Source organism: Haliotis rubra, unplaced genomic scaffold (genome assembly GCF_003918875.1).
Source record: "Haliotis rubra isolate DU_JTF1 unplaced genomic scaffold, ASM391887v1 Scf46, whole genome shotgun sequence".
Classification (NCBI taxonomy): Eukaryota; Metazoa; Mollusca; class Gastropoda; order Lepetellida; family Haliotidae; genus Haliotis; species Haliotis rubra.
The window spans coordinates 1,544,789-1,571,235 of NW_025767146.1; the positions used below are offsets into that span (position 1 = coordinate 1,544,789).

A 26,447-nucleotide genomic window follows, 5' to 3' on the forward strand; every position below is an offset into this window, starting at 1 on the left:
AGCAGAGAATTAGAAGGAGTCTGGGAATAGTTTGCATGCATCGCCCATTGGACTCAAACGGTGTTATCACAGTTAGTAAGGTTCTAAAATATCTCATGAACGATCGGCATCATGTTGATGATTAAGGTATATTTGCGATTCCACTATCTTGGTAACGAACAAATTCTAGTACATTTGGCGGTTGAATCCTATCTGGAATTCGAATCCATACTTTCAGAGTCAGGCTTCAAGTCGCCGAGATGAGTTAGGCGATACGATGGAATCAAATGTTTGTAACTTACGATGTGCCTGACGTTGTGTCGGAATCCTACATTAATTGGTGAGTTGACGATGTCATGGAACCATATGTTGTTTGAGCTTTCGACGGGTGGAAGTCACATACACGGTTCAAAACCTATTTAATCGAGACCCGGTTCATATTATTATTATATTCATTTTGAATATAAATAGAATATATATAGTATTGTCAAAGTGAAAGACTACCAAGTCTTGACTATCAGAAGGAAACAACATCTGTGGAAATTATATGAATGGATGGATCACTGGTGATCACACCAGGTGTACGCATGATCTGCCCCACTGGTAGCACATGCCATTTACAAAATGTGCCAAAAATGGAAGAAATATTTGACAGACGTTGAACAGCAGTACCCCCGTCATACCTGTAAACAAACAGACAATCAAGTGATCGATGGTCCGGAAGACTTGCTGTGTAGAACTACTATTCAACCTTCCAACTTAGTTCAGGGTACGTCTACGTTAGCATTCCATAACTGCGATTCCTTAATTAAAAATGCTTCAATCTGAATGGTACGTCCATATTGACAAGGTTTTACTATATTGTCATGAAGCTGTCGATATGATGGAATAGGTTATTGGAACATCGGCCGTCAGACTGATGACATCTTACAGGGAAAGTTATTCCGTTGGTATCAATCTTTTGGAACTGTCCGACTGAATGGAAAGAGACTCACGATACAACGGATACGACCGTCGTGCGTATGGACCGTATTTAGGAATAGTGTTACTGTTTGTGGACCGTCGCTGGTACATGCAATACTGTTTCTGTGATATTGATCGTAAATAGGGCCACTGTATGTTGTATAATGACCGAATATATGACCTATGTCATTGTCTATAGTATGTTGGCCAGGTGTACTTCTAGTCCAGCCGCAAGGTTACCTATTTTCGCAAAGAGCTGCATCAAAATTAACTTATCCTGTTGGCTATTTCTGAAACAATTGAAAGGGTTGTTTTCCAGCTGTGAAAGGCGATTGAATTCTTGTTGTCGAATATCACCGCCTCGTACATACCGTTTGCGTCATGACCACCACGGTGGTTGTGTTGATAAGCAGGAGCAAATATATCCTCAGTGATAAACAGTAGCATTTCATCATCATAAAAGAGACTCACTTTGTTCTGGACAAAGACTAACAGGAACACAAAGTGGCAGTTAACTAGGAAGAGATTGTCTTATTTGCGCAAAGCACATTCTGCCTCTGCTCATACCGCGTCACAGTATTACCGACCCGTATATAGAACACGTTCCTCCTTAAAGTGAACATATATTCCAGGATGCATTGTAAACAGATCCTAAACGCTAATTGAATTCTTTCTTATGCATAATGCAAACGACATCCAATTTGGGCAAAGCACAACTATTCCGGATAATAGGTGTATCTGATTCATAAACTAATGTTTCGCTCGGGCGATGGACTTACTCCTTCACTTGACATGCTGTGCGCGGTATAGAGGAAGATCGATGTCTGCCAACTTCCAGGCAATTTGGTAGCTGACAAGAAGATTGGGTGGGTGATGATCAAGGGTGGAAAGTGCCGTCATGGTCGGGTGGGCAGTGATAACTAGTGGGCTTTTCAGAAATGGTCGGGTGTAGCCCAAGGGTGTGCATGGTGTTATAGCACGGATTGGGAGTGTTCTTGTCCACGGATGGATGGATGGTGTTCGTGTCCACGGATGGATGGATGGTGTTCTTGGACGGATATGCAATGTTATTTGGAAAGCGGGCGTTGGTTTTTAATGGCTGTGGTTGAGCTTTTGAATGGCGTTGTCGGGTGGTGTCCTGGTGCTTTGAGAGATCTGGATTGAAGGGTGGTATTCTCAGATGAATAAGATGTGTTTCGATGTGAACTGGTGGTGTACAGGGCTGAATAGTTTGTGATCAAAACATGCTCTGGAACAGATAGGTGAAGTCTCGGTGCGGATGATGTTTCAGGTTTGGAAGTGGTTGAAATGTAGTGATACAGCTGTGAACATAACCCCAAACTTCAGAGTATCCCGCAGTTTAAAATTACATCCCTCAGATTTATTATTCATCCATCCACCCCCACCCCAATGCCAAGGGCCGTCAAGAGAGGCAGATAGAGAAGGGCTATAAATCACGGCAGTAACAGTCTCATATCCGAGCTGATATCAACGTAACGATGTTGCACCGGCCTCCGTAGCATGGCGAGCAGTTAATGAGGTGTACATCACACACTGAGCACTACAGCCAAATCTTGTCAAAAGCTATATGCAATCATTGCCGGGCGTTTTTGTACGTCAGCTTTACGCCATTTCCAGAGAAGCGTAAAAGTTGATGTAATAGATCGTCCTTTTGAGTTGTGTGATAAGCCGAACATATATCAGCCGACACGACAACGCGGGCAGTACATAAATATTCAGTTATCTAAATATTTCCATTCGCCTAACTGCCTCCGATTCGTTTTAGCTTTGCATATTTACACACCCGATTCGACACACTGCCTTGTAAATTTACTTCTCCGATAAGAAGGATTATATTTTATATTGCGATTCATTGTACAAGGAATGTTGCGGAGGCTCTCCTAACCACACAAGTGTCTTTCGCCCATCTTTCACAGCGCTGGGAGGAAGGAGAGACGATGATCATTCAAGTTGGGAGGATGGAGAGGCGATGATCATCAAGCTAGGGCAGTGAATTACTGCATCTACCAACAGCTGTTGTCAACTCATTATAGTTGCGTAAATAAACTAGAATACGATTTCCATCAGAAATTAGAAATGGAAAACTCTATTCCTGAACGCAAGAATTTCAACGGCTATCATAGAAACAGCCATTACTGGCGGTGTAACGTGCGTCTGTAGACGCTGCCGAGACTGCAGCCTACGTGTGTGACACTGTAGGACGTTCTGTCGGAGGACTCTGTACAACTCAGCATCTTCTATTTTCACTGATGCTCAACAACGCACCGGAAACTGACCAGGGGCTACGTGACCTTGATGACTTTGTTCATTTGCTTTTTCTGACTGTCTTTGTCCACCGCGTTTTGCCGACGGACCATCAACATGTCATGTAGAACCCTCGACGTCTTCTCGACCTTCTGTCGAAAGGTTCCACGCCGACGCTAATTACAATAAGAGCGTTCGTCGTCGTAGCCACAGTCACAGTCGTAGCATTGCTGCAACCACCAAGGCGTATGCATAAGTGATAAACAGAAACGCTTGTCACATGTGCAGGTAACAGTGTGGACCCAATTGTCATAATACCCGTTTTCCTCCTGTAGGAACGTTACGATTAATCGAACCATCGATACGTCGATACCTGCCCATGGTAAACACATCGGTGGGCTGTTACATCATCAAGCCATTATTGCTATTAAATATTGAGAGTATCGAAAGACTTATTAAAATTAAAATCATGGGGTTAATCATATTAATGCTTTTCCATTCGTTTTGGGAAAAGAACATTTTATTGAAAGGCATAGTTTCGGAACCCGATTAGGAATATGTTTCAGCCAATAATCACAGGTGCCTGAGCTGGGTTTCTACCTCCGGAGCTGACTAGGGCTTGGGGTTTACGGTAGACTCTACCCTGGTGTTTTAATTTCAGTACCTTATAATGCTGGATGGTGGGAGAAACATGGAAGTTATTGCAATAATATTGTAACGGTACAAATCCCTTCCATTGCTTTGACTGAACACATGTATATAATGAGCAGATGTGCTCAGGAGAAAAACATCTAGATGGTGTATCCAAATTGGCCTGAAGTGAGTCAGTGAGACAACAGCCCTGTGGATTGATGCCAGAAATGGGCCTAACACATTGTACCGATATATAGAGTCGCACCAAAGTCGTCGGCGAGGCTACCCAACAACGCCTAAGCTACACTTGAATTATTACTAGACTGTACGTTTTCTCTGTGCATTAGTACATATGGTTCCGTAAGGGCATGCTACATACCGGTATGTTTTGATTGGCACAAGGAGTTCCATTCCTTTGCAGCCGGGATCCTTGGTTCATGGGTTCGATTCCCAGATTGATCCTCGATCGTTCAGGACTTATGCGGTGTATTTGGTATACTGGTGTTGAATGTATTTAGTTACTATCACGTGCATCTGAATAGTGAGTGTATGGTGTTTCATTCGTCAGCACGTGGGGCACCAGGGCATCACGGCAGTACGTATATAGACACGTCTTAGGAAGTGGTATTGAGGATGCCCAACAATCTATGGCGTCTGGATACAGTGTAGCTGAAGTCAGTCGGTTAACACTCGGTAATCACACTGTCTCCATTGTATTTGGTTTCTACGATACGCGCGTGCCTTTCTATAGTCTTCCTCAGATCGAGATCTGTTGGCTCATCGTAACGTCTTAAGACCCGGAACCGTGGTCTTTGGACCCCGCAGTCTGGCTTTGTGTCTATTGTTTCAGACCCAACCAGTCGGAATAAGTGGTGTTGTCCTGGGGCCAAACAGAGGGCTCAACTTTCATTCTCTTCGGGTCTAATAGTCGGGGTCAACATTCGTTATCTTGGGACCCAAGCGTCGGTTTCAACATTCATAACTTGAAACAAAATTTTCGGGTTCAACCCTTGTTGCCTTGGGGCCAAAGCATCGGGTTCAACATTCGTAGTCTTGGGACCAAATAGTTGTTTGCAACATACATTGTCTTGTGGCTATATAGTCGGGTTCAGCCCTTGTTTTCTTGGGACCAAAGCATCGGTTTAACATTCGTTGTCTTGGGACCAAACAGTCGTTTTCGACATACATATTGTCTTGTGGCTAAATAGTCGGGTTCAACCCTTGGTGTCGTGGGACCAAAACATCGGTTTCAACATTACTTTCTTGGGACTAAACATTCGGGTTCAGCTTTCACTGTCTTTGAACCTAGCAAGAAAACCCATTCTCTTCACACGATGTTGCCTCGATTACATCCAGTCTGAAACAAACTTGAAATGTTTACTTCTTTTCTAACATCCTTCTTTTATCACGATCTGGTAAGGAATGTTTACTTGCATTACTTACCATTGTGATAGCGAGTCGACTATGTGCCCACACACCGTTTTGTAAAACCAGCTTAATCACCATTAACTATGCCCATCTTTCATTACGTGATGCATGTGTCTGTAAATTTTTGTAGTGTCACTAAGTACATATGCATTGTAAAAACGCCATCAGCAGTTGCTAACATCCTTTGCGTAAGATGTTTTGAGTTCACCATCTTAAAAGCTTACTTCTCATTAAGCGCGGACTATTGGTATGTAGATATCGCCAGTGCCCCCGTCTCTTGACAGCGTCTGGCCTGACTGCATCTGCATGAGACAGCGCGGCGATAACAACATGTATATCACATGGAATGTGTTGCTCCCAAGGCGCAGTCACGACTCGACGGGGGGATGATGGTCTACGCTTCCGGGAGACGGAGTGGAACGCAAGTCGCACCTTCCGTTCAACTTCGATTGGATTACATTCCGAAATGGGCTGGAGGCAACTTGCAAAGTTTACCAAATCGTTTATTGTCCATTTGATGAAAGGTTGGAGAAAACAACCTCTGTGCTAGAAGATTAAGCCATTTCAGAAAGTGATTTTTTAGAACTTTAGTGGAGCCAATATTAGTCCCGGGCATGCTCCGTGTGGTTGGTCTCTGCGCAGGTCTGGGGGGTAGAGGTGGGGGTAGAGGTGGGGGTGTGGTGATGAGGGGATGGAAGGGGGAGCAAACCAGCCGGTTTGACTTGGGCTGCCGGAGCAATTCTAGTCACACATCACAAGCACATCTTGATCATCGCCACTCAACTTTTTCTTCTAATTTTGTGTAACTCGATTCAATCACTGGATGCTAATCCATCAATTTCCTGCAAACAGCACTCTGCTTTGCCCACTTTCCATTGTACTCTGTAAAAACATGTTGGAATTAGGCAAGCCTGCATCAGTTGAGCTATATTTTTGAAAAGATATTTTTGTTGTTTTTTCTCATTAATTTTCAGCCATTGATTGAAACGATCTATACTAAGCGAAGAAGGCGTCAATCATACATTGAGTAAATCATCACTTTTTGAGGCCCCCAGTGAACGCCATTGCGAGAGGAAAAAGGTGCAGCCAATGTTAGAATGGAGCTGCCGGATGTTAGACTGGTGCTCTATAGATTGGGTTATTTTCTGCTCTCAGCAGCGACAAACAGTTCTCGGTTGCAAGTGACAGCTTCAAACGCCTAGTGATACAACCGTGGGGGGTTGATATGCCAAGTGATCGTACAATAGTGTTTGAATGGGGGTACAAGCAGTTTGACACTGCATTGTTCTGACTGGCCGCCATTCCTGGCAGCTGACAATACAACCACGCTAATAGGAAGAAGAAATGTTGAATACAACATGTCTTTCAGTAACAGCAACAAATGAAACAACAGAGTGCAAGTAACAACAAATAGAACATCGCTGAGTATAAACAGCAAGACAGGCGACAACGATGACAATTAACAGCAAGGGTGGAAATTGCGAACAATAAACTGAGAGAAATACAACATGTCTAAATAGAAATGCAAAAACACACCATGGTTCACAACAGGGAATTAGAAGCACACCTTTCTCAACAACGAACGACATTGCCAACAATTAACAATTAGAAATGCACAATTGTTAATAGAAATGCACAATTGTTAAGAACAAACAGGAAGAAATGCTAACAGTAAGAAATAAGGAATACACAATTTCGTAACAGAGAACAGCAGCGAATACCACAAGTTTTTCGCGTATTGGCAGCAATGTTAAATAGGGTTATTTGTATTTGCAACGTTTTATTCCGCATTGTACATTAATAGTGCAATGCCAAATAAAAGGTTGCAAATACAAAGTAACCCTATTTCAACACTGCTACCAATACGCAAATCAAACATTTTACCAATCCGCCACAGTACGATACGTCACGAGTAATACAACAATTCTAACACAACAAACAACATAATGTGTTACATTGCTAGCAAAACTATATAGTCATATATAGTACGACATGTCTAACAAGCGACATCTAGTGAAATATTTGTAACAGCAAGCGACATGCAGTGCAAGATTTGTAACAGCAAGCAATATTTAGTACAACATTTGTAACAGCAAGCGACATGTAGTACAACATTTGTAACAGCAAGCAATATTTAGTACAACATTTGTAACAGCAAGCGACATGTAGTGCAACATTTGTAACAGCAAGCGACATGTAGTACATTTCGTACAATACGCAATATGTAGTGTAACCTTTCCCACAACACACACCATGTAGAGCGTCATGTTTAACATTTAAAACCCTGGTGAAGGAAGGAAATGATATTTCAAACAATTTAAAAGCTATGTATAGACCATGTTGCTGGAATAAACATGTAAGCAGCATCGCCAACAATACGAATATATCATTTTTGGACACATGTGGTAAATATATGCGATGTTGTATTTGACTATCACAATGTAAAACCTCGTGGTCATCTGGTAATGTACGTAGAAGCGATCTGTTAACAGCCTTCGGAATTCCACTCCACAGCGTCGCAGTGTAAATACATAGGTGACGTCTTGTGTATGGTCCGGTGACCTTTAGTTCAATGAATGTAATAGACAACTTATCAGTAGACCCCTCAGTGCTGTAATGCTTGTCTGCAGACATCCCACATCTCCTGGACGTGATCGGGGATATCCTGTGTCGTCCGTACAAGGGTCACTTAATGGGCCAGTAGCTCCAGACAGGTTGATGTTGTGGGACGAGTCGACTTAAGCCACTCCCGGTAGTGTATCCGACTCGAGACACCCTCTGTCGTAGAGGCAACTACATATATATCCTTGTCTGAACACCACTTGCCTGTGGTATGTAGTCCTGTAGACAGCTTTAGACACCTCGTTGTAGTATATCCTTGTCTGAACACCACCTTCCTGTAGACAGCTTTAGACACATCATTGTAGTATATCCTTGTCTGAACACCACCTAGTCCTGCATGCAGCTTTAGACACCTCATTGTAGTATATTCTTGTCTGAACACCACCTTCCTGTAGACAGCTTTAGACACATCATTGTAGTATATCCTTGTCTGAACACCACCTAGTCCTGCATGCAGCTTTAGACACCTCATTGTAGTACTTGTCTGAACACCACCTAGTCCTGCATGCAGCTTTAGACACCTCATTGTAGTATATCCTTGTCTGAACACCACCTTCCTGTAGACAGCTTAAGACACATCATTGTAGTATATCCTTATCTGAACACCACCTTCCTGTAGACAGCTTTAGACACCTCGTTGTAGTATATCCTTGTCTGGACACCACCTAGTCCTGCATGCAGCTTTAGACACCTCATTGTAGTATGTCCTTGTCTGAACACCAAGTAGTCCTGCATGCAGCTTTAGACACCTCATTGTAGTATATCCTTGTCTGAACACCACCTTCCTGTAGACAGCTTAAGACATATCATTGTAGTATATCCTTGTCTGAACACCACCTTCCTGTAGACAGCTTTAGACACCTCGATGTAGTATATCCTTGTCTGAACACCACCTTCCTGTAGACAGCTTTAGACACCTCGTTTTAGTATATCCTTGTCTGAACACCACCTTCCTGCATGCAGCTTTAGACACCTCGATGTAGTATATACTTGTCTGAACACCACCTTCCTGTAGACAGCTTTAGACACCTCGTTGTAGTATATCCTTGTCTGAACACCACCTTCCTGCATGCAGCTTTAGACACCTCGATGTAGTATATCCTTGTCTGAACACCACCTAGTCCTGCATGCAGCTTTAGACACCTCATTGTAGTATATCCTTCTCTGAACACCACCTAGTCCTGCATGCAGCTTTAGACACCTCGTTGTAGTATATCCTTCTCTGAACACCACCTAGTCCTGCATGCAGCTTTAGACACCTCGATGTAGTATATCCTTCTCTGAACACCACCTTGTCCTGCATGCAGCTTTAGACACATCATTGTAGTATATCCTTCTCTGGACACCACCTAGTCCTGCATGCAGCTTTAGACACCTCGATGTAGTATATCCTCAATATAATATGTAATATATCCGAGTCTAGTCACCTGGTTGTAGTATATCCGAGTCTAGTCACCTGCCTGTAATATATCCGACCCTAGTCACCTGCCTGTAATATATCCGAGTGTAGTCACCTGCCTGTAATATATCCGACTCTAGTCACCTGTCTCTAGTTGCTTTCCTGTAGTATGTAGGACCCTCGTCACCTGCCTGCAGCATATCCAACTCATGTCACCTGCCTGTAGTATATCCGACACTAGTCACCTGCCTGTAGTATATCCGAGTTTAGTCACCTGCCTGTTGTATATCCGAGTTTAGTCACCTGCCTGTAATATATCCGACTCTAGTCACCTGCCTGCAGAATATCTGTCTCTAGTCACCTGCCTCAGTCAACTCCTTTTGGTATATCCGGTTCTGGGCCCTTAATGTAGTATATCCGATTCCAGATACCCTCATCCGTCCCTGTATAACCGACATTAGTCACGGAGCGCCCTATAGGATATTTGGCTCCAGCCTTGCTCCAAAGTTATTTTGGACACGATACACTGGTCACTGTCACATATTTGATGAGATAGCTGGACACACTTTCTGTAGTGTATTCGGACTAGCTGATTCCAGATATTGTTCTGCAGTAAATTCTGAACAGAGGACTATAGACACCTTCAAGAGTATTGGGACCAGACAATATCATGGACATACTGGAGACCTGCCTGTCGTATTTTGAGACAAGAAGACACCAGACACATTCACGTAATTACCGGGACTACACATTGGAATCTAGAAACCTCCTTGCAGTATATCCGATATCTCTCTAGTATGTAAGAACCTGCAGTATATATCTTCCCTGCAAAATAGTTCTACGAGACTCGATTCTTTGTTGTGAGAATAACAGGTTTCCTGTTGTATGGAAAACGTCAGACACCACCCTGTAGTAGATGACATATTAGACACCTCCCAGTAGTAAATGACACCCCCTATAATAAATTAAATATTAGACACCATCTATAATAAATGAAATATTAAACACCATCTGTAAACACCTTCCAGACGTAAATGATATATAAATATCCCCAGAAATAAATAAGATATTAGATACCTCGCTGCTGTCAATGAAATATTAGACGCCATCTGTAGTAAATGAAATATTAGACATCAGACACTTCCTGTGGTAGATGACACCCCCTGTAGTAGATGGAAGATCAGACATCCCTGTTGTGGGTGAAATATCACACAACCGCTGTAGTAGATGAAAAATCACACAACTGAAATCAGATACCCCTGTAGTAGATGAATACTGTAGTAGATGAATACTGTAGTAGATGAATAATCAGACAACCCTGTAGTAGATGAATACTGTAGTAGATGAATAATCAGACAACCCTGTAGTAGATGAATACTGTAGTAGATGAATAATCAGACAACCCTGTAGTAGATGAATACTGTAGTAGATGAAGAATCAGACAACCCTGTAGTAGAAACAAATCAGTCACCACCCCGTTAGTAGAAACACATCAGACATCCCTTGTAGTAGATGTAAGATCAGACAACCTTGTAGTAGGTGACAAATGAGACACCGACTGTAGTAGATAAAAAGTCAGACACCCCCTGTAGTAGATGAAAAGTGAGACACCGCTGTAGTAGATGAAAATCAGACACCCCTGTAGTAGAATACAATCAGACAGCCCCTGTAGTTAATGAAAAATCAGACACCCCTGTAGTAGATGAAAGATGAGACACCCAGGTAGTAGATGAACAATCAGACCCCCCTTCCAGTAGATGAAAGATCAGACACCCCTGTAGTAGATGAAAGATGAGACACCCAGGTAGTAGATGAACAATCAGACTCCCCTTGTAGTAGATGAAAGATCAGACACCCCTGTAGTAGATGAAAGATGAGACACCCAGGTAGTAGATGAACAATCAGACCCCCCTTGTAGTAGATGAAAGATCAGACACCCCTTGTAGTAGATGAAAGATGAGACACCCAGGTAGTAGATGAACAATCAGACCCCCCTTGTAGTAGATGAAAGATCAGACACCCCTTGTAGTAGATGAAAGATGAGACACCCAGGTAGTAGATGAACAATCAGACTCCCCTTGTAGTAGATGAAAAATCAGACACCCCTGTAGTAGATGAAAGATGAGACACCCAGGTAGTAGATGAACAATCAGACCCCCCTTGTAGTAGATGAAAAATCAGACACCCCTTGCAGTATATGAAAGATCAGACACCCATGTAGTAGATGAAAAATCAGACATCCGTGTAATATATTCGCGATACACAATCAAAGACATCGCCCCTGTCCTATTTTCGGGACTGCATGACTCAACACCTCCTTCACTCTAATATAGAGTTTGGCACCAGCTACAATGAAAATAATTTGCTGATAGTAAGGATGCCGTACATTGGAAGAATGTTTGTTTGGCTTCACTGGACTCAACATAACTGTTGTGTGTGTACTGGTGCTGCAGTCTGGCTTCTCGGATTGTGCCATTATACAGACCTGCCAACACAGTTCACGTAGTAATAACACGCCATTCATGGCTTCCCCAATAAGATCCAGCCGTGCCAAGTTTGCAATTTTGGAATGTGCGCAAGATTTTATGGAGCTAGCAAATTTGCTTTAGCCTAAAAAGACACGTTTAATGTTTGCACGGCGAAATTTTGATAATTCACAAATTGAAAAAAGATATTGCTTGTCCCCTGGTGTATGGTAGATGTGAGTAAGCGGGACAAACGCGGGTGATTGTCTTAGTGACCACCCTTTGTGATTATCGAAAGTCCCGCCAGTTTCATCAGCGCTGTATGCGTTGTGTGTGATATATACTCTGATTGAAGTGCATTTTCGTAATATCCCCAACTGGGAGAAGCACCCATCGCTTCCCCCCGTTCTACTCAATCGATCGCCGACTGTGCTTCTTCTGATTCTCGGGGGACTCGTGGAAGTACAGACCCACTGGTTCTAACCTAACCGCCGCTTAATGGATTTGTAAAGCATCGACGTTTGTGCATTAGGGGGACTTAGTGGAAACAATTTGAAAATAGCGACTTTCAATTAAAGATGGCCGATTCTTATGTGCTTGAACATTTGTCGTTCATACTAGGTGAGACGAATGCACAGAAAAGCCATGGGCTCTATTAAATAGCGGGAAACGAGAAGATGGATGTCGGATAGTTCAGCAAACAAACTACAACCATCCTTGTGACGTAAACTCGTTCTAAAAAACAATGGGGAGCATGGTCTCAGGTCTCTATCACACTGCCAATCAGAGTCAGGGAGCATGAAGACAGGACGCTATTCAGAGCCAGGTCGCTAAAACACAGCTATTCACAGCCAGGTCGCTAAAACACAGCTATTCACAGCCAAGTCGCTAAAACACAGCTATTCAAAGTCAGGTCGCTAAAACACAGCTATTCAGGGCCAGGTCGCTAAAACACAGCTATTCAGGGCCAGGTCGCTAAAAGGTCGCTTTACAATAATGCAGAGTAAGGGAGGATGATAACAGGTCGTTTTAACAGTAATGCTGAGTAAGGGAGATTTGTAACAGGTCGCTTTACAATAATGCAGAGTAAGGGAGCATGATAACAGGTCGTTTAAACAGTAATGCTGAGTAAGGGAGATTTGTAACAGGTCGCTTTACAATAATGCAGAGTAAGGGAGCATGACAACAGGTCGTTTAAACAGTAATGCTGAGTAAGGGAGATTTATAACAGGTTGCTTTACAATAATGCAGAGTAAGGGAGGATGATAACAGGCCGTTTTAACAGTAATGCTGAGTAAGGGAGATTTGTAACAGGTTGCTTTACAATAATGCAGAGTAAGGGAGGATGATAACAGGTCGTTTAAACAGTAATGCTGAGTAAGGGAGATTAATAACAGGTCGCTTTACAATAATGCAGAGTAAGGGAGGATGATAACAGGTCGTTTTAACAGTAATGCTGAGTAAGGGAGATTTGTAACAGGTTGCTTTACAATAATGCAGAGTAAGGGAGGATGATAACAGGTCGTTTAAACAGTAATGCTGAGTAAGGGAGATTTTGTAACAGGTTGCTTTACAATAATGCAGAGTAAGGGAGGATGATAACAGGTCGTTTAAACAGTAATGCTGAGTAAGGGAGATTAATAACAGGTCGCTTTACAATAATGCAGAGTAAGGGAGGATGATAACAGGTCGTTTTAACAGTAATGCTGAGTAAGGGAGATTTGTAACAGGTCGCTTTACAATAATGCAGAGTAAGGGAGCATGATAACAGGTCGTTTAAACAGTAATGCTGAGTAAGGGAGATTTGTAACAGGTCGCTTTACAATAATGCAGAGTAAGGGAGCATGACAACAGGTCGTTTAAACAGTAATGCTGAGTAAGGGAGATTTATAACAGGTTGCTTTACAATAATGCAGAGTAAGGGAGGATGATAACAGGCCGTTTTAACAGTAATGCTGAGTAAGGGAGATTTGTAACAGGTTGCTTTACAATAATGCAGAGTAAGGGAGGATGATAACAGGTCGTTTAAACAGTAATGCTGAGTAAGGGAGATTAATAACAGGTCGCTTTACAATAATGCAGAGTAAGGGAGGATGATAACAGGTCGTTTTAACAGTAATGCTGAGTAAGGGAGATTTGTAACAGGTTGCTTTACAATAATGCAGAGTAAGGGAGGATGATAACAGGTCGTTTAAACAGTAATGCTGAGTAAGGGAGATTTGTAACAGGTTGCTTTACAATAATGCAGAGTAAGGGAGCATGATAACAGGTCGTTTTAACAGTAATGCTGAGTTAGGGAGATTTGTATCAGGTCACGTTAACTGTGATGCAGACTTGGGGTAAAGATAACAGGTCGTTTTAACAGCAATTGCAGAGTAAGGGAGAATGATAATAGGTCGTTTTAATGTTGTGTAAGGGAGCATGGCAACGGGTCGTGTTTACAGTAATGTTGTGTAAGGGAGAATGATAACAGGTCGCTTTAACAGAAATGCAGAGTATGGGGAATGATAACAGCTTTTAACAGTAATGCAGAGTAAGGTCGCTGTTTCACAACTATTTAAAAAAACAGCTTAGTACCATGGCCGCTTTAACACAGCTGTACAGAGCACTGACGATGATGCCAAGTTGAAATTGCCTGAATTATATCTGACCTTAAAACATTATATCTGACCTTAAAGTATTATATTTGACATTAATGAAAATGTAATTCAGACATATAAAACGGTAGTAAAGTTACAATTTGCAATAATATACTTAGGGCACATTCTTTTAGAGTCGTGGAGCAGCGCGCCTGCTAAACGGTTTGAAGAGACAAACTTTTGTCACACCAAACAAGCAACATTAGTGCAATCATATGAAAGTCTATACAACTCGTCCAAGCATACACATGCCACAAAGGTTTCATCAGTGTCTCAGTTCGGTGTCGCAATATATGAAGCAGTGGTTAAGACAGATAACTGTGTTTGGGGCTTTGAGGTCGTCTCTTGATTGAAGATTTCAATCTAGGGAAATTGGGAGTTTATCGAGTCATTTATTTTCCATTTCACACGTCAGCAAATTCTGAAGTGATAAGAATGAAAAGCTGCTGACTCTTCTGCTTCGGTAGTTATCCATACCTCATGCCTGAAGTAAACGACCTCACACCACTCTGCTCCTGTACGAACCAATACCTCATATCTCATGTAAACGACCTCACACCACTCTGCTTCTGTACGATCCAATACCTCATATCTCATGTAAACGACCTCACACCACTCTGATTCTGTACGAACTAATACCTCATATCTCATGTAAACGACCTCTCACCACTCTGCTTCTGTACGATCCAATACCTCATATCTCATGTAAACGACCTCAAACCACTCTGCTCCTGTACGATCCAATACCTAATATATCATGTAAACGACCTCACACCACTCTGCTTCTGTACGATCCAATATCTCATATCTCATGTAAACGACCTCACACCACTCTGCTCCTGTACGATCCAATACCTCATATCATGTAAACGACCTCTCACCACTCTGCTCCTGTACGATCCAATACCTCATATCTCATGTAAACGACCTCACACCACTCTGCTTCTGTACGATCCAATACCTCATATCTCATGTAAACGACCTCACACCACTTTGCTTCTGTACGATCCAATACCTCATGCCTGAAGTAAACGACCTCACACCACTCTGCTTCTGTACGATCCAATACCTCATATTTCATGTAAACGACCTCTCACCACTCTGCTCCTGTACGATCCAATACCTCATATCTCATGTAAACGACCTCAAACCACTCTGCTCCTGTACGATCCAATACCTCATATCTCATGTAAACGACCTCACACAACTCTGCTTCTGTACGATCCAATATCTCATATCTCATGTAAACGACCTCACACCACTCTGCTCCTGTACGATCCAATACCTCATATCATGTAAACGACCTCTCACCACTCTGCTCCTGTACGATCCAATACCTCATATCTCATGTAAACGACCTCACACGACTCTGCTTCCGTACGATCCAATACCTCATATCTCATGTAAACGACCTCACACCACTTTGCTTCTGTACGATCCAATACCTCATGCCTGAAGTAAACGACCTCACACCACTCTGCTTCTGTACGATCCAATACCACATATCTCATGTAAACGACCTCACACCACTCTGCTTCTGTACGATCCAATACCTCATATCTCATGTAAACGACCTCACACCACTTTGCTTCTGTACGATCCAATACCTCATGCCTGAAGTAAACGACCTGACACCACTCTGTTCTTGTACGATCCAATACCTCATATTTCATGTAAACGACCTCACACCACTCTGCTCCTGTACGATCCAATACCTCATATCATGTAAACGACCTCTCACCACTCTGCTCCTGTACGATCCAATACCTCATGCCTGAAGTAAACGACCTCACACCACTCAGTTCCTGTACGAACCAAAACCTCATATCTCATGTAAACGACCTCACACAACTCTGCTCCTGTACGATCCAATATCTCATATATCATGTAAACGACCTCACACCACTCTGCTCCTGTGCGAACTAATACCTCATATCTCATGTAAACGACCTCACACCACTGTGCTCCTGTACGATCCCGATACATCATATCGCATGTAAACGAATTCACATCACTTCATCCATGTCATCTTGAAATTGAAAAGGATCGCCAATTTCTCTATATCTCGATCATATGCCAGTATATCGTTAACATTCCATCGAGAAAGGAAAGTTCAACACTTCATACTTTCTTTTAAATGTAATGTGTTTAAGTGCATTTTCGAAGTAAAAGATAGATCTTCATTATCAATACTTAAAGCACGACTTTCCTCAGTTGTTTGAAATGTGGATTAGTGTGTGATCACGTTTCTTGTCTCAAAATCAGCTAACGAAAATACAATCTGTCAATGGATAGTGAATGTCATCTGTGCCTTATTTATACATCAAACCCCCATATAAAATATTAGCGTGTGTTGTACGGAGCAAAGCTTCTTTCACCACCTGCTACACTTTCCCGACAGAGTCCTCTATCGTTGCCATGGTTCCCTGTATGTCCACCTCATATGATTTAAACTGGAAAATGACGTTTCAAAACCCTGCATCAAATCGGTTTTAGAGCTTGATATTTCAATTCATACTATACCTCACTGAGTAGCATTAATTATACTGCATATACTGATTATTGACAGTGTGGAATATTGAATATTACATTACTCTATGCTTCATATACTGGTTAATTACGGTAGGAGTATTTCGTACTGAAGTACACTGAACTGCATATACTGGCTTTTCACGGTAGGAGTATTGAATACTGAATTACACCATACTGCATATACTGGCTATTCACGGTAGGAATATTGAATACTGAATTACACTACACTTCATATACTGGCTATTCACGGTAGGAGTATTAAATACTGAATTACACTACACTGCATATACTGGCTATTCACGGTAGGAGTATTGGATACTGAATTACACTTCACTGCATATACTGGCTATTCCCAGTAGGAGTATTGAATACTGAAGTACACTACACTGCATATACTGGCTATTCCCAGTAGGAGTATTGAATACTGAAGTACACGACACTGCATATACTGGCTATTCCCAGTAGGAGTATTGAATACTGAATTACACCAGACTGCATATCTGCAGTAGGGGTGGGGATCCGAGGTATTTTGAATAAAGAAACTAGTCTGAACCCTATCTCCTATTATATTGTAGGGCAGTGTATATGGAAACAATGCGCCCAATAATATAAACGATGAAGTATCTTGTATTGAGTTCAGGTTTTATTTGTAACTATACATTCACCACAATTTTAACAATGTCGATTAAATTTAGTGTACAATTCAGACGTGAATATGTTGTTATCAAAACACATCCTTGTGCAGACTTTACCTTGCAGAGTCAGTTGTTCTGTTGTTGACAGTATCGCGTGTTCACACAGAATGTCTGACATTTTAATACGTATGTTCTACTTTTGACAATGCAGGTTTAAAGGTTAACAGCACATTCCCTGTGTGTTATGTAGCTGGTGTTGACACAAAGTATGTACTATGTCAACTGCTAACAGAGAAGTTTTGGTTGTTTCATGTTTTGACAATGAAGATGCATGTGCTTAGGAAATAATTGTCAAACAAACTTGAAGCAAGCTGGCATATTTTACTCCTTAAACTGTTGCTGGACATAGGCATGATGTCAGCCACCCGGGAATAAGTCTGTATCCGACTCGTTTTCCGTTCAGCAGGCTCCCCTCCTCGCCTTGCATACCAATATATGTTGGCCAAGTACTGTGGGTCACCAGCTCATAAATAACTCACTTAACCAATCACCACGCAAAATCATTGGCACTGAGTCAATAACATCTATCGGCCTACTTTACGAGCAGCAAATCATAAAAAAGTGCGGAAAATTGTAAACGACAGCTCTCACATTCTTTTCTACGATTTTGAATTTCTTCCATCAGGTCGTCGTCTGCGCATGCCGATAGCTAGAACAAACTGGTTCCGTCCTTCGTTTGTACAAGCCGGTATTCATTATTTTAACAACAGTTAATCTTAAATATTTATTTTCACCTAAACATCTTACCATCATGTATACCATTTCACACCACTGCGGGTTTTTTTCATATCCTACTCCTCACCTGTTTTAGTGCGATATGTTGCGATTCCTTGTTTTGTTCTGTCTTATGTGTCTTACGATGTAACCAAAATTTCCTTCGGGATAGTAAAGTATTATCTTATCTTATCTTATCTTTTCTGACCAAATTCATTCTTACCCGTGAAGATCCGGGTTAGAATACTGATCTTCAGTAACCCATGCTTGTTGTAAGAGGCGACTAACGGGATCGGGTGGTCAGGCTCGCTGACTTGGTTGATACATGTCATAGGTTTCCAGTTGCGCAGATGGATGCTCATGATGTTGATCACTGGATTGTCTGGTCCAGACTCGATTATTTCCAGACCGCCGCCATATAGCTGGAATATTGCTGAGTACGGCGTAAAACTAAACTCACTCACTATTATGTGTTGCATGTGGACGTGGGGTTGTGATTGGGTAGTAGCATAATACTTGGTACATGAAGGCATATGGCACAAGAAGACATTTAGAAAAAAACTATGAGGCTTAGGCAAAATGCATGCTATCCCTCGAGTGGTGTACGCCTCCAGCCTAGGTGAGAGACTTTCAGCATTCATTTATGAGCTACGGATAATCAGTTATTTCGAGAGGATTACGCTAATATTTCTCATGGTCACAGTGCAAATGAATGAAATTCCAGCCTACACGGAATATTGGCGATTGCTGCCCTCATATGGGGTCATGAACAGCGGCCCATGTCATCGTGCATTGTTCTCTGTAATGAATTTCTTCCATCCAATCAGCCTTGTGAATCGCTAACTTGCACTTTATGTCGGAATATATCAGAAAGTTATTTCAGTTGATCATTCCACAATAAACGTTAATAGTTCGTCATAAACCTTGCCTTGCCATAAACCAAGACTTATTCCAGAAATATTTCCAATGCTATGCTACGTTTAACCTCAGTTATGTCAACCAACATCGTGTCTATTGAATGAGCATTGAATAGACATCACCTGTGTTTATAGTCCACAACCATATGAACGTTGGCATGTATTTAATCTATCTGGACAACGGGGAGATATCCTGGCTTGTCGCAATGTATGCCTGCCCACAGGCGTTGTTACATCACCAGCTGAAGGTGTGGCTGTTGCCATTGCATGTTTACGGAATAGCTACAGTGGCTTTAGTTAATTGGATATGTTAATTATTCAGTCAATTCACATCCATCTTGGGGTGATGAGGTGCAACTGTTTATCAACGTCTGTGATCACAGCATCAGGTCATTAAGGGCACCAACCATGTTATTATTGTAACCAGTCACTAGTCATGGTCATCCCTTATGTTGTGGACTGATGTCATCTTGTCTCCTGGTGGAAACACTCTATAGATGTAGCCATCGCTTGGTTTTCCTTCTCGGGGTATCTCTTCTGTCTCTTCGTCCCGTCCTGTTCAACTCGTCCTCTGTTGTTTTATTTCAGTCTTCTTCATTCCTCATCTTTGCGGTCTTTTCTCACACACTTTCCCGCCTCCTTTCATTGCCTGTCTTTTACTGCCTCGTTCGTCGTCTTTAATGTCCACTGTCCCCCATTCGATCCTTTTTCCAGCTCTCCTATTCACCACTGTTCAAATAGTTACATCTAAATGCGTGGCTTTAACATGACGAAAGCCTTTTTACCGGGATTATAGCACCTCTCACCCTCAGCACTGTTTTCCCTTGCCGGCTTTATTGGGTGAGTCCGTAATCTCCATTGCATGCAGTCACACACGCGCTTCCAACCAAGGTCGGATATCCTGTAACACTTGGCACTTCCCAGGTGCTTCCCAACCCAGTCGACTTTATGGTATCCGTACCTCTTCTCCATCTCGTACAACCCCTAGCGACTTTCTTGTACCCTTACCTCTTCTCAATCTCGTACAACCCCTCGCGACTTTCTTGGACCCTTACCTCTTCTCCATCTCGTACAACCCCTCGCGACTTTCTTGGACCCTTACCTCTCCTCCATCTCGTACAACCCCTCGCGACTTTCTTGGACCCTATCCTCTTCTCCATCTCGTACAACCCATCGCAACTTTCTTGTACTCTTACCTCTTCTCCATCTCGTACAATCCCTCGCCACTTTCTTGGAACCTATCCTCTTCTCCATCTCGTACAACCCCTCGCGACATTCTTGTACTCTTACCTCTTCTCCATCTCGTACAACCCCTCGCGACATTCTTGTACTCTTACCTCTTCTCCATCTCGTACAATCCATCGCAACATTCTTGTACCCTTTCCTCTTTTCCATCTCGTACAACCCATCGCGACATTCTTGTACTCTTACCTCTTCTCCATCTCGTACAACCCATCGCGACATTCTTGTACTCTTACCTCTTCTCCATCTCGTACAACCCATCGCGACATTCTTGTACTCTTACCTCTTCTCCATCTCGTACAACCCATCGCGACATTCTTGTACTCTTACCTCTTCTCCATCTCGTACAATCCATCCTGACATTCTTGTACTCTTACCTCTTCTCAGTTTCTTACAATCCCGGACAACTTTTCTTTACCTTTTTCTCGTCTCAATCTCGTACAACCTCTCGCGACTTTCCTGTACCCTCATTTCCTTTCCAGCATTTATCATCCCTGGTGATCTTCTTACCTCTTTTCAAGCGGTTACATCAAGCACCTGTCCTGTAACCCCCATTTCACCAGTACCATATGTCATCTAACTAGGCATAGAGAATTCATCATGGTATTCTGTTGTGAATGATACATGCTAAACACTTAGAAAACATTGTCTAACTACACCAAGAGAGTGAACTGTATTGGGAATCAGCTTGAATACAGAAGTGGCTCATATTCAGTATTAATATTAATATATATATATTCTAAGTATTTTGGTACATATGAACAAAGTTTCTTGTTACTGAACTTTATGTAAACTGTATAAGGCGTGTCTAGTTCATGGACGTAACTGCCCAATGGAAGGATTTGCTCTTGATGGAAGATATTAGAAGGATCTAAGACGGGTAAGCAAATAGGAATTGATAGCTAGAATCTGTGACCGGACTGAAAGCGTGCCCTCATTAGCCTCTAGTTAATCTGATGCAATTCACAATTCTGCCCGCTCCACACACACACCTGTATCCAGTCGGTTGTTTAAATATCGTGCTTTCACGCGTTTTCAGTTCTTTTCTCCTCTTCTATGTCCTCTTTTATTTTCGACTACTCACAGAATATTCTCTCTCAGCTCCCCCTCTTCATCGGATCAGTTGTCTCATTGCCATAATGTCTCAAACGCGTTTCATTCCCTCCCCTATCCGTTGGCTATATCGGTCGCCAGGTCAAACATGCTTACTGGTCTCAATTCCTTTTCGCCCCCTTTCTGTCAACCTGTTTCTGATTCAGCCTTTGTCACAATCATCTCAGCTTTTCTCATCAGTCGTTTGTTTTATAGTCGTCTTTTCAGTTATTTCAGTCCTTCACAACCCTCTTTGTCAAGTTGACACTTTTATTTATTGTCTCTTTTTCACGCATGCGTCTTTGTTCTTCCGATCTCTGTCAAGACACCTTTTTCGCCTTTTCACCCAGTCCTCTCATTCCTTTTCTACCGATCTCTATCCAGCTGCTTGTTTTCTTGTCGTCTTTTCACAAAAGCTGTGAGTCCCTCTTCCCCTCTCTTCGTCATGTCGGTTGTTTTATTGTCGTCTCTCTACACATACGTCAGTTCTTTTCTCAATTCCTGTCAGGTCGTGATTTTTTAGACGTCTCTTCGCGAATTGTCTCAGCCTTTTTCTCCCATGCTGTCCAAGATGGTTGTTTTACTGTCATCTTGTCACAAATGCCTCGCTGTCCGTCTTCTCACTCTCCGTCATGTCGTTGTTTTATTGTAGTCTTTTCTCACATGAATCTCAGTTACTCTGCAGATAATGGCCCCAAGTTATAACAAGAGTCAGCCACCATGATGCTAGGGACTTTACTCTCTTCAGCATTCATCTTGTCCTCAACAGCGCACGAGGCTGCTCACTAAAGTAGAGGAAGATCGAACTGTTAATTGCCCATCGATCGGGGCGACAGACGGGAGTTTTTTTAGTGACTGGAGAAGTGTTTTGAATCCGCGAGTGATCCTCTGCCAATAGGACAACTTAATCACTGATCTTCGGGGCAGGTTCTCTTCCCGTCTGTGCAGCGGCGTGGACACCCGACACCACCGCGGCAGCTCAGGGTGTCCACCATCATCCTCGGCAAATTTACACTCTTCCAAATCATTAAAGAAAGATGGAGCGTGATATGGCTCCCGAAGTGTATGTTTACTCGGGGACAGTCAAACGCACCCCATTTGCACAGAGCGAAACCAAAGCGATTAAAAAGCAGTTGGTATTTTCGGCTTTGGTCTCTGGCGGTTGAATTCTTGATTGAAGCTGGATTAAGCCCATCTTGGTGTTGAAGGAACCGAGCCCTTCTACCTCCGAATTACCTCAGTAATTAAGACCCCGATTCCCAGTTTAAGACATTGATAGGACTAAAGACAGGCTAATATTTCCAATTCCTGCTTCTATTTGCTGCCGGCGTCTTTACCAGACGGAAAGTAGCCCAGCCAACGTAGGGAACATAGACCACGTGACCTTAATGTTTGGATTCGAATCAGATCCGCCTTCCTTGAAAGCAGGCAGTCTTTTTTCTCAGGTTTTCATTGAAGTCAAAGCATGCGATCAACTTTAGGTTGATTTGACTGTGATGAATAAAGGCATGGATGCTTAGGTTGAATACTGTAGATATAATAGACGTCAAATGTGGCAATTCCCAAAACACGTGGCGACCACAAATAAAATCAAAGTTCAATTTTTTGGCATTAGTGTCATTTTGACGTGGGTAACTTTGATGGGGATATTGTGGCAAGTCGGAGGAGTAAATGAAATTGTAAAGCGGAGATGGATGTTTTCTAGTAATATTAATGAGTTTGGGTTGTTTGTAGCAAGCTCCTTCGCAGAATTGATTGAACAGTTAAACTAGGGATATTCTGGGATGCATCTCATCACGGAGTAATCATTATGCTTGGTACCTCCGCCATATTAGCCGTGTTATTTCTTCCTGCTAGTATTTGCACCTCACAGTGCTGTTGGAGAGAGATTAACAGGCCTGATAAATGAAAACCAAATTTGAACTGGCATCCTACCAAAATAGCCGTGTGTCAGTCAGATGGCCGAGACGCCATTATAAGTGGATTAGGAACAACAAAGAGTCAAGCTGAGATTTAGGCTCTGCTTGCCACAATGTCGTATGAGTGGCCCTTTAACTCAATACTTGGCGTCTGTAAATACCACACCGTCCACTCTCTCATCTTGCCTCCTCGCAAAGCTCGTGGAGAAAGGCTGCCATTGGACACTTCTTTCCACCAAAGTTAAACAGGCATCGAATACTGAAATGAAGCGCACTTGAATGTGCATTGGGTATTTGTTTGAAGATAGATTATTCACAAGAAAAGAATGTGTTAGTGTTTGGTTGGCTTTATCAGGATTTTCAAGATATTATTAATGCCCCTTGATCAATAACCGGTTCTGTTTCATTCCCTGAGAACGCCCTGTGTGTTTCAGGTAAACATTGCACTTCACTGAAAAGAACATGTAGCTACATACAATAATAGCACGTCACATGAAAGATGACTTGGATGGCATGCTACAACAGTTTTTTACCTCCAACTAAAACTCTTCGACTTGATCCAGCGAAGCAAACCAACAGTGATTCATAAACTTTTTGATGTCGACCTTTGTGCAACGGTTGTCTTATGGATAGGGAGGTCCCAAAGTTCCTGAAATACAGATAAGAGAGAGGTCCCTTTCTAGCTCGACCAAGCCAAAATTACCGGCACCTAAGACATATAGCTGACGTGATAGTCCTAAGAGGCATTAGCGTTGCCGGCATCCTCTGGAGGCACAGACGTCGTGACAGAGGCTGTGCAAGCAATGTGATTAATGATGCCATTGTTTCAACGTCTAGGACTTCATCCACCAAGATAAATCAGATAGCTAGAAACGAAGAGGGTTAGATGGTGTACTAAAGAGCTACAAATGCCGACAAGTTGACCTCCACCATCCTCAAGAGGTGTTCGTTACTCCTGTCTTCCAGCTATGGCAGGCGGAATGCAGCTAGGCGCTAATGGCTTGCTTTGATGTTGCACTCATGCATTTATCTTTTGTCTTTCTTTTGTTCTCACAAGATAGGGTTGGGAGTAATACTGTTGGAATTCTCTTTCGTGACCAACTGCGATAAAAAGTTATAATGCCAGATACAGTGAGCTTGCAAATGTCCTAACCTTTTTTCTACACACAAATGTGTGCATCTTCAGTCAAAAGATTCCACTAACTGTAAAGCTTTTATTTCCTGCATTAACACACAGCCACAGTACCACTAATACCATCATCAAAGGGACTTGTAATATATCCCGTTTTACACTCTGTATTTCCTCATATGCCTACTTTCCAGGAGACGTCTAATGCAAGTATGTTTGTTAAGGCAAATTAAGGTTAGCGTGAAGCTTACTGGCTACTCGACCTGTGGTGATTCCGAGACTGGAATTCATCTACAGTTAATAACAAAGATTGTGACTCTTCTTCTGATGTCTGTAACATTCGTGTTTAACATTCATCTAATGTAATAGAAATATGTCTGTCTGTACTGACAAACCAATTCCCCAAACCCCAGATCCACTCTCCACTCCTCACTCTTCAAAGCGTGTGTCCATGTCTGATGACATGGCTCCTCTCCCCACTCGCCCCCCCCCCCCCCTCCTTCAGCATGTGTCAGTGTCTAACCACAGTTGCCACCTCTCACCCTTCAACACGTCTCATTGTTATGGTAGCACTGTCACCTTGACTGTCACCAGTACTAGCTACACAGAACCACTGCATCAAGACCACTGTTAGATGTTGTTTTAACCTTATGTCACACTCCATGAGACAATCACCGGTTCAGGAACACAATTGTGCATTGTTTTACTCTTCTGTTCCAGCCTCCAGCTCCGACATGGAATCCGTGAAGATCGCCTCAAAGGAGAAGCAGCTTGTCAAGAAGCTTCTGGACATCTACAAGAAACAGGGCAAGGAAGGGCGGCCGGTCGTCAACACCTCCGACAGTATCCACGTCCTCTTCGGCCTCTCACTCATACAGATCCTCGACGTTGATGAAAAGAACCAGATATTGAAGACAAACATATGGTATCAATATGTAAGTATACCCAGTGTGTCCTGTATTTGTGTCCGAGATAATGAGTAGGTGGGAATCAGGATCATGTCCTGGAAGGCATCAATTAGTCTGAATTTAGATGCCAATACATGTATCGGTGTGTGACCCTGGCTATAAATCACCAACGTGTCCTGTAGCAAAAAATCACACACATGTCCTGTAGATATAAATCACCAACGTGTCCTGTACCTGTAATCACCAACGTGTCCTGAAGTTATAAATCACCAACGTGTCCTCTAACTATAAATCACCAACGTGTCCTGTAGCTATAAATCACACACGTGTCCTGCAGCTGATATATGCAATCTGGACAACATAATCATCTGTATGAACTGATATAGATATCAGGAGGTTCTACAACCTGTAAATATACCTGTATGATATGGCATTTTAAGATGAGTGTGTTTTCATTACTATCACATTTGTGTGCTGTCTTGGGGAAGAATCCCATTAGAGTTATGTTTCTTGAGATTAAAGTTGTAAAATGACTACGATTTCATTCGACGTTGAACAAACTTTCGTCTGTAATATGAGGGATGCTTCGGAGTATATTCTTGCTCCTTCATCAGATCCCTTCTATTACAGACGTTAACGTCTATATACTCTCACCCTTTCGGTGTGATACTTCTGTATGACATTCAAGGCTAGGTCATTAGCATCTCATCGTTTTGCTGACTTGACTACGGATTTGCTTCACCATAAAAGACTAACCAGCCCATGGAAGCAATAAATAATAAACTAAGGCTATTAGTTTGATTTGTGTATTACCGGTGGTATGGACTGACAGTTTATATATCTGTATTCCCCGGTAGTGTTGGTGTCTGCATGTTATTCTCTTGCGGTGGTTCACTCTGTGTAGTC

The 26,447-nt window shown here is 42.4% G+C and overlaps 1 protein-coding gene across 5 annotated transcripts in view; it reads left to right on the top strand.

The window, feature by feature from the left end:
* LOC124290186 (neuronal acetylcholine receptor subunit alpha-10-like) overlaps positions 1 to 26,447 on the top strand; it is a 200,625-nt gene that overhangs the window by 106,326 nt on the left and 67,852 nt on the right. For all 5 annotated transcript variants that reach the window (XM_046726881.1, XM_046726886.1, XM_046726882.1 and 2 more), the window contains one exon: positions 25,354 to 25,568. In XM_046726881.1, coding sequence (XP_046582837.1) covers positions 25,354 to 25,568 — 215 coding nt within the window. The remainder of the gene's footprint in view (positions 1 to 25,353; positions 25,569 to 26,447) is intronic.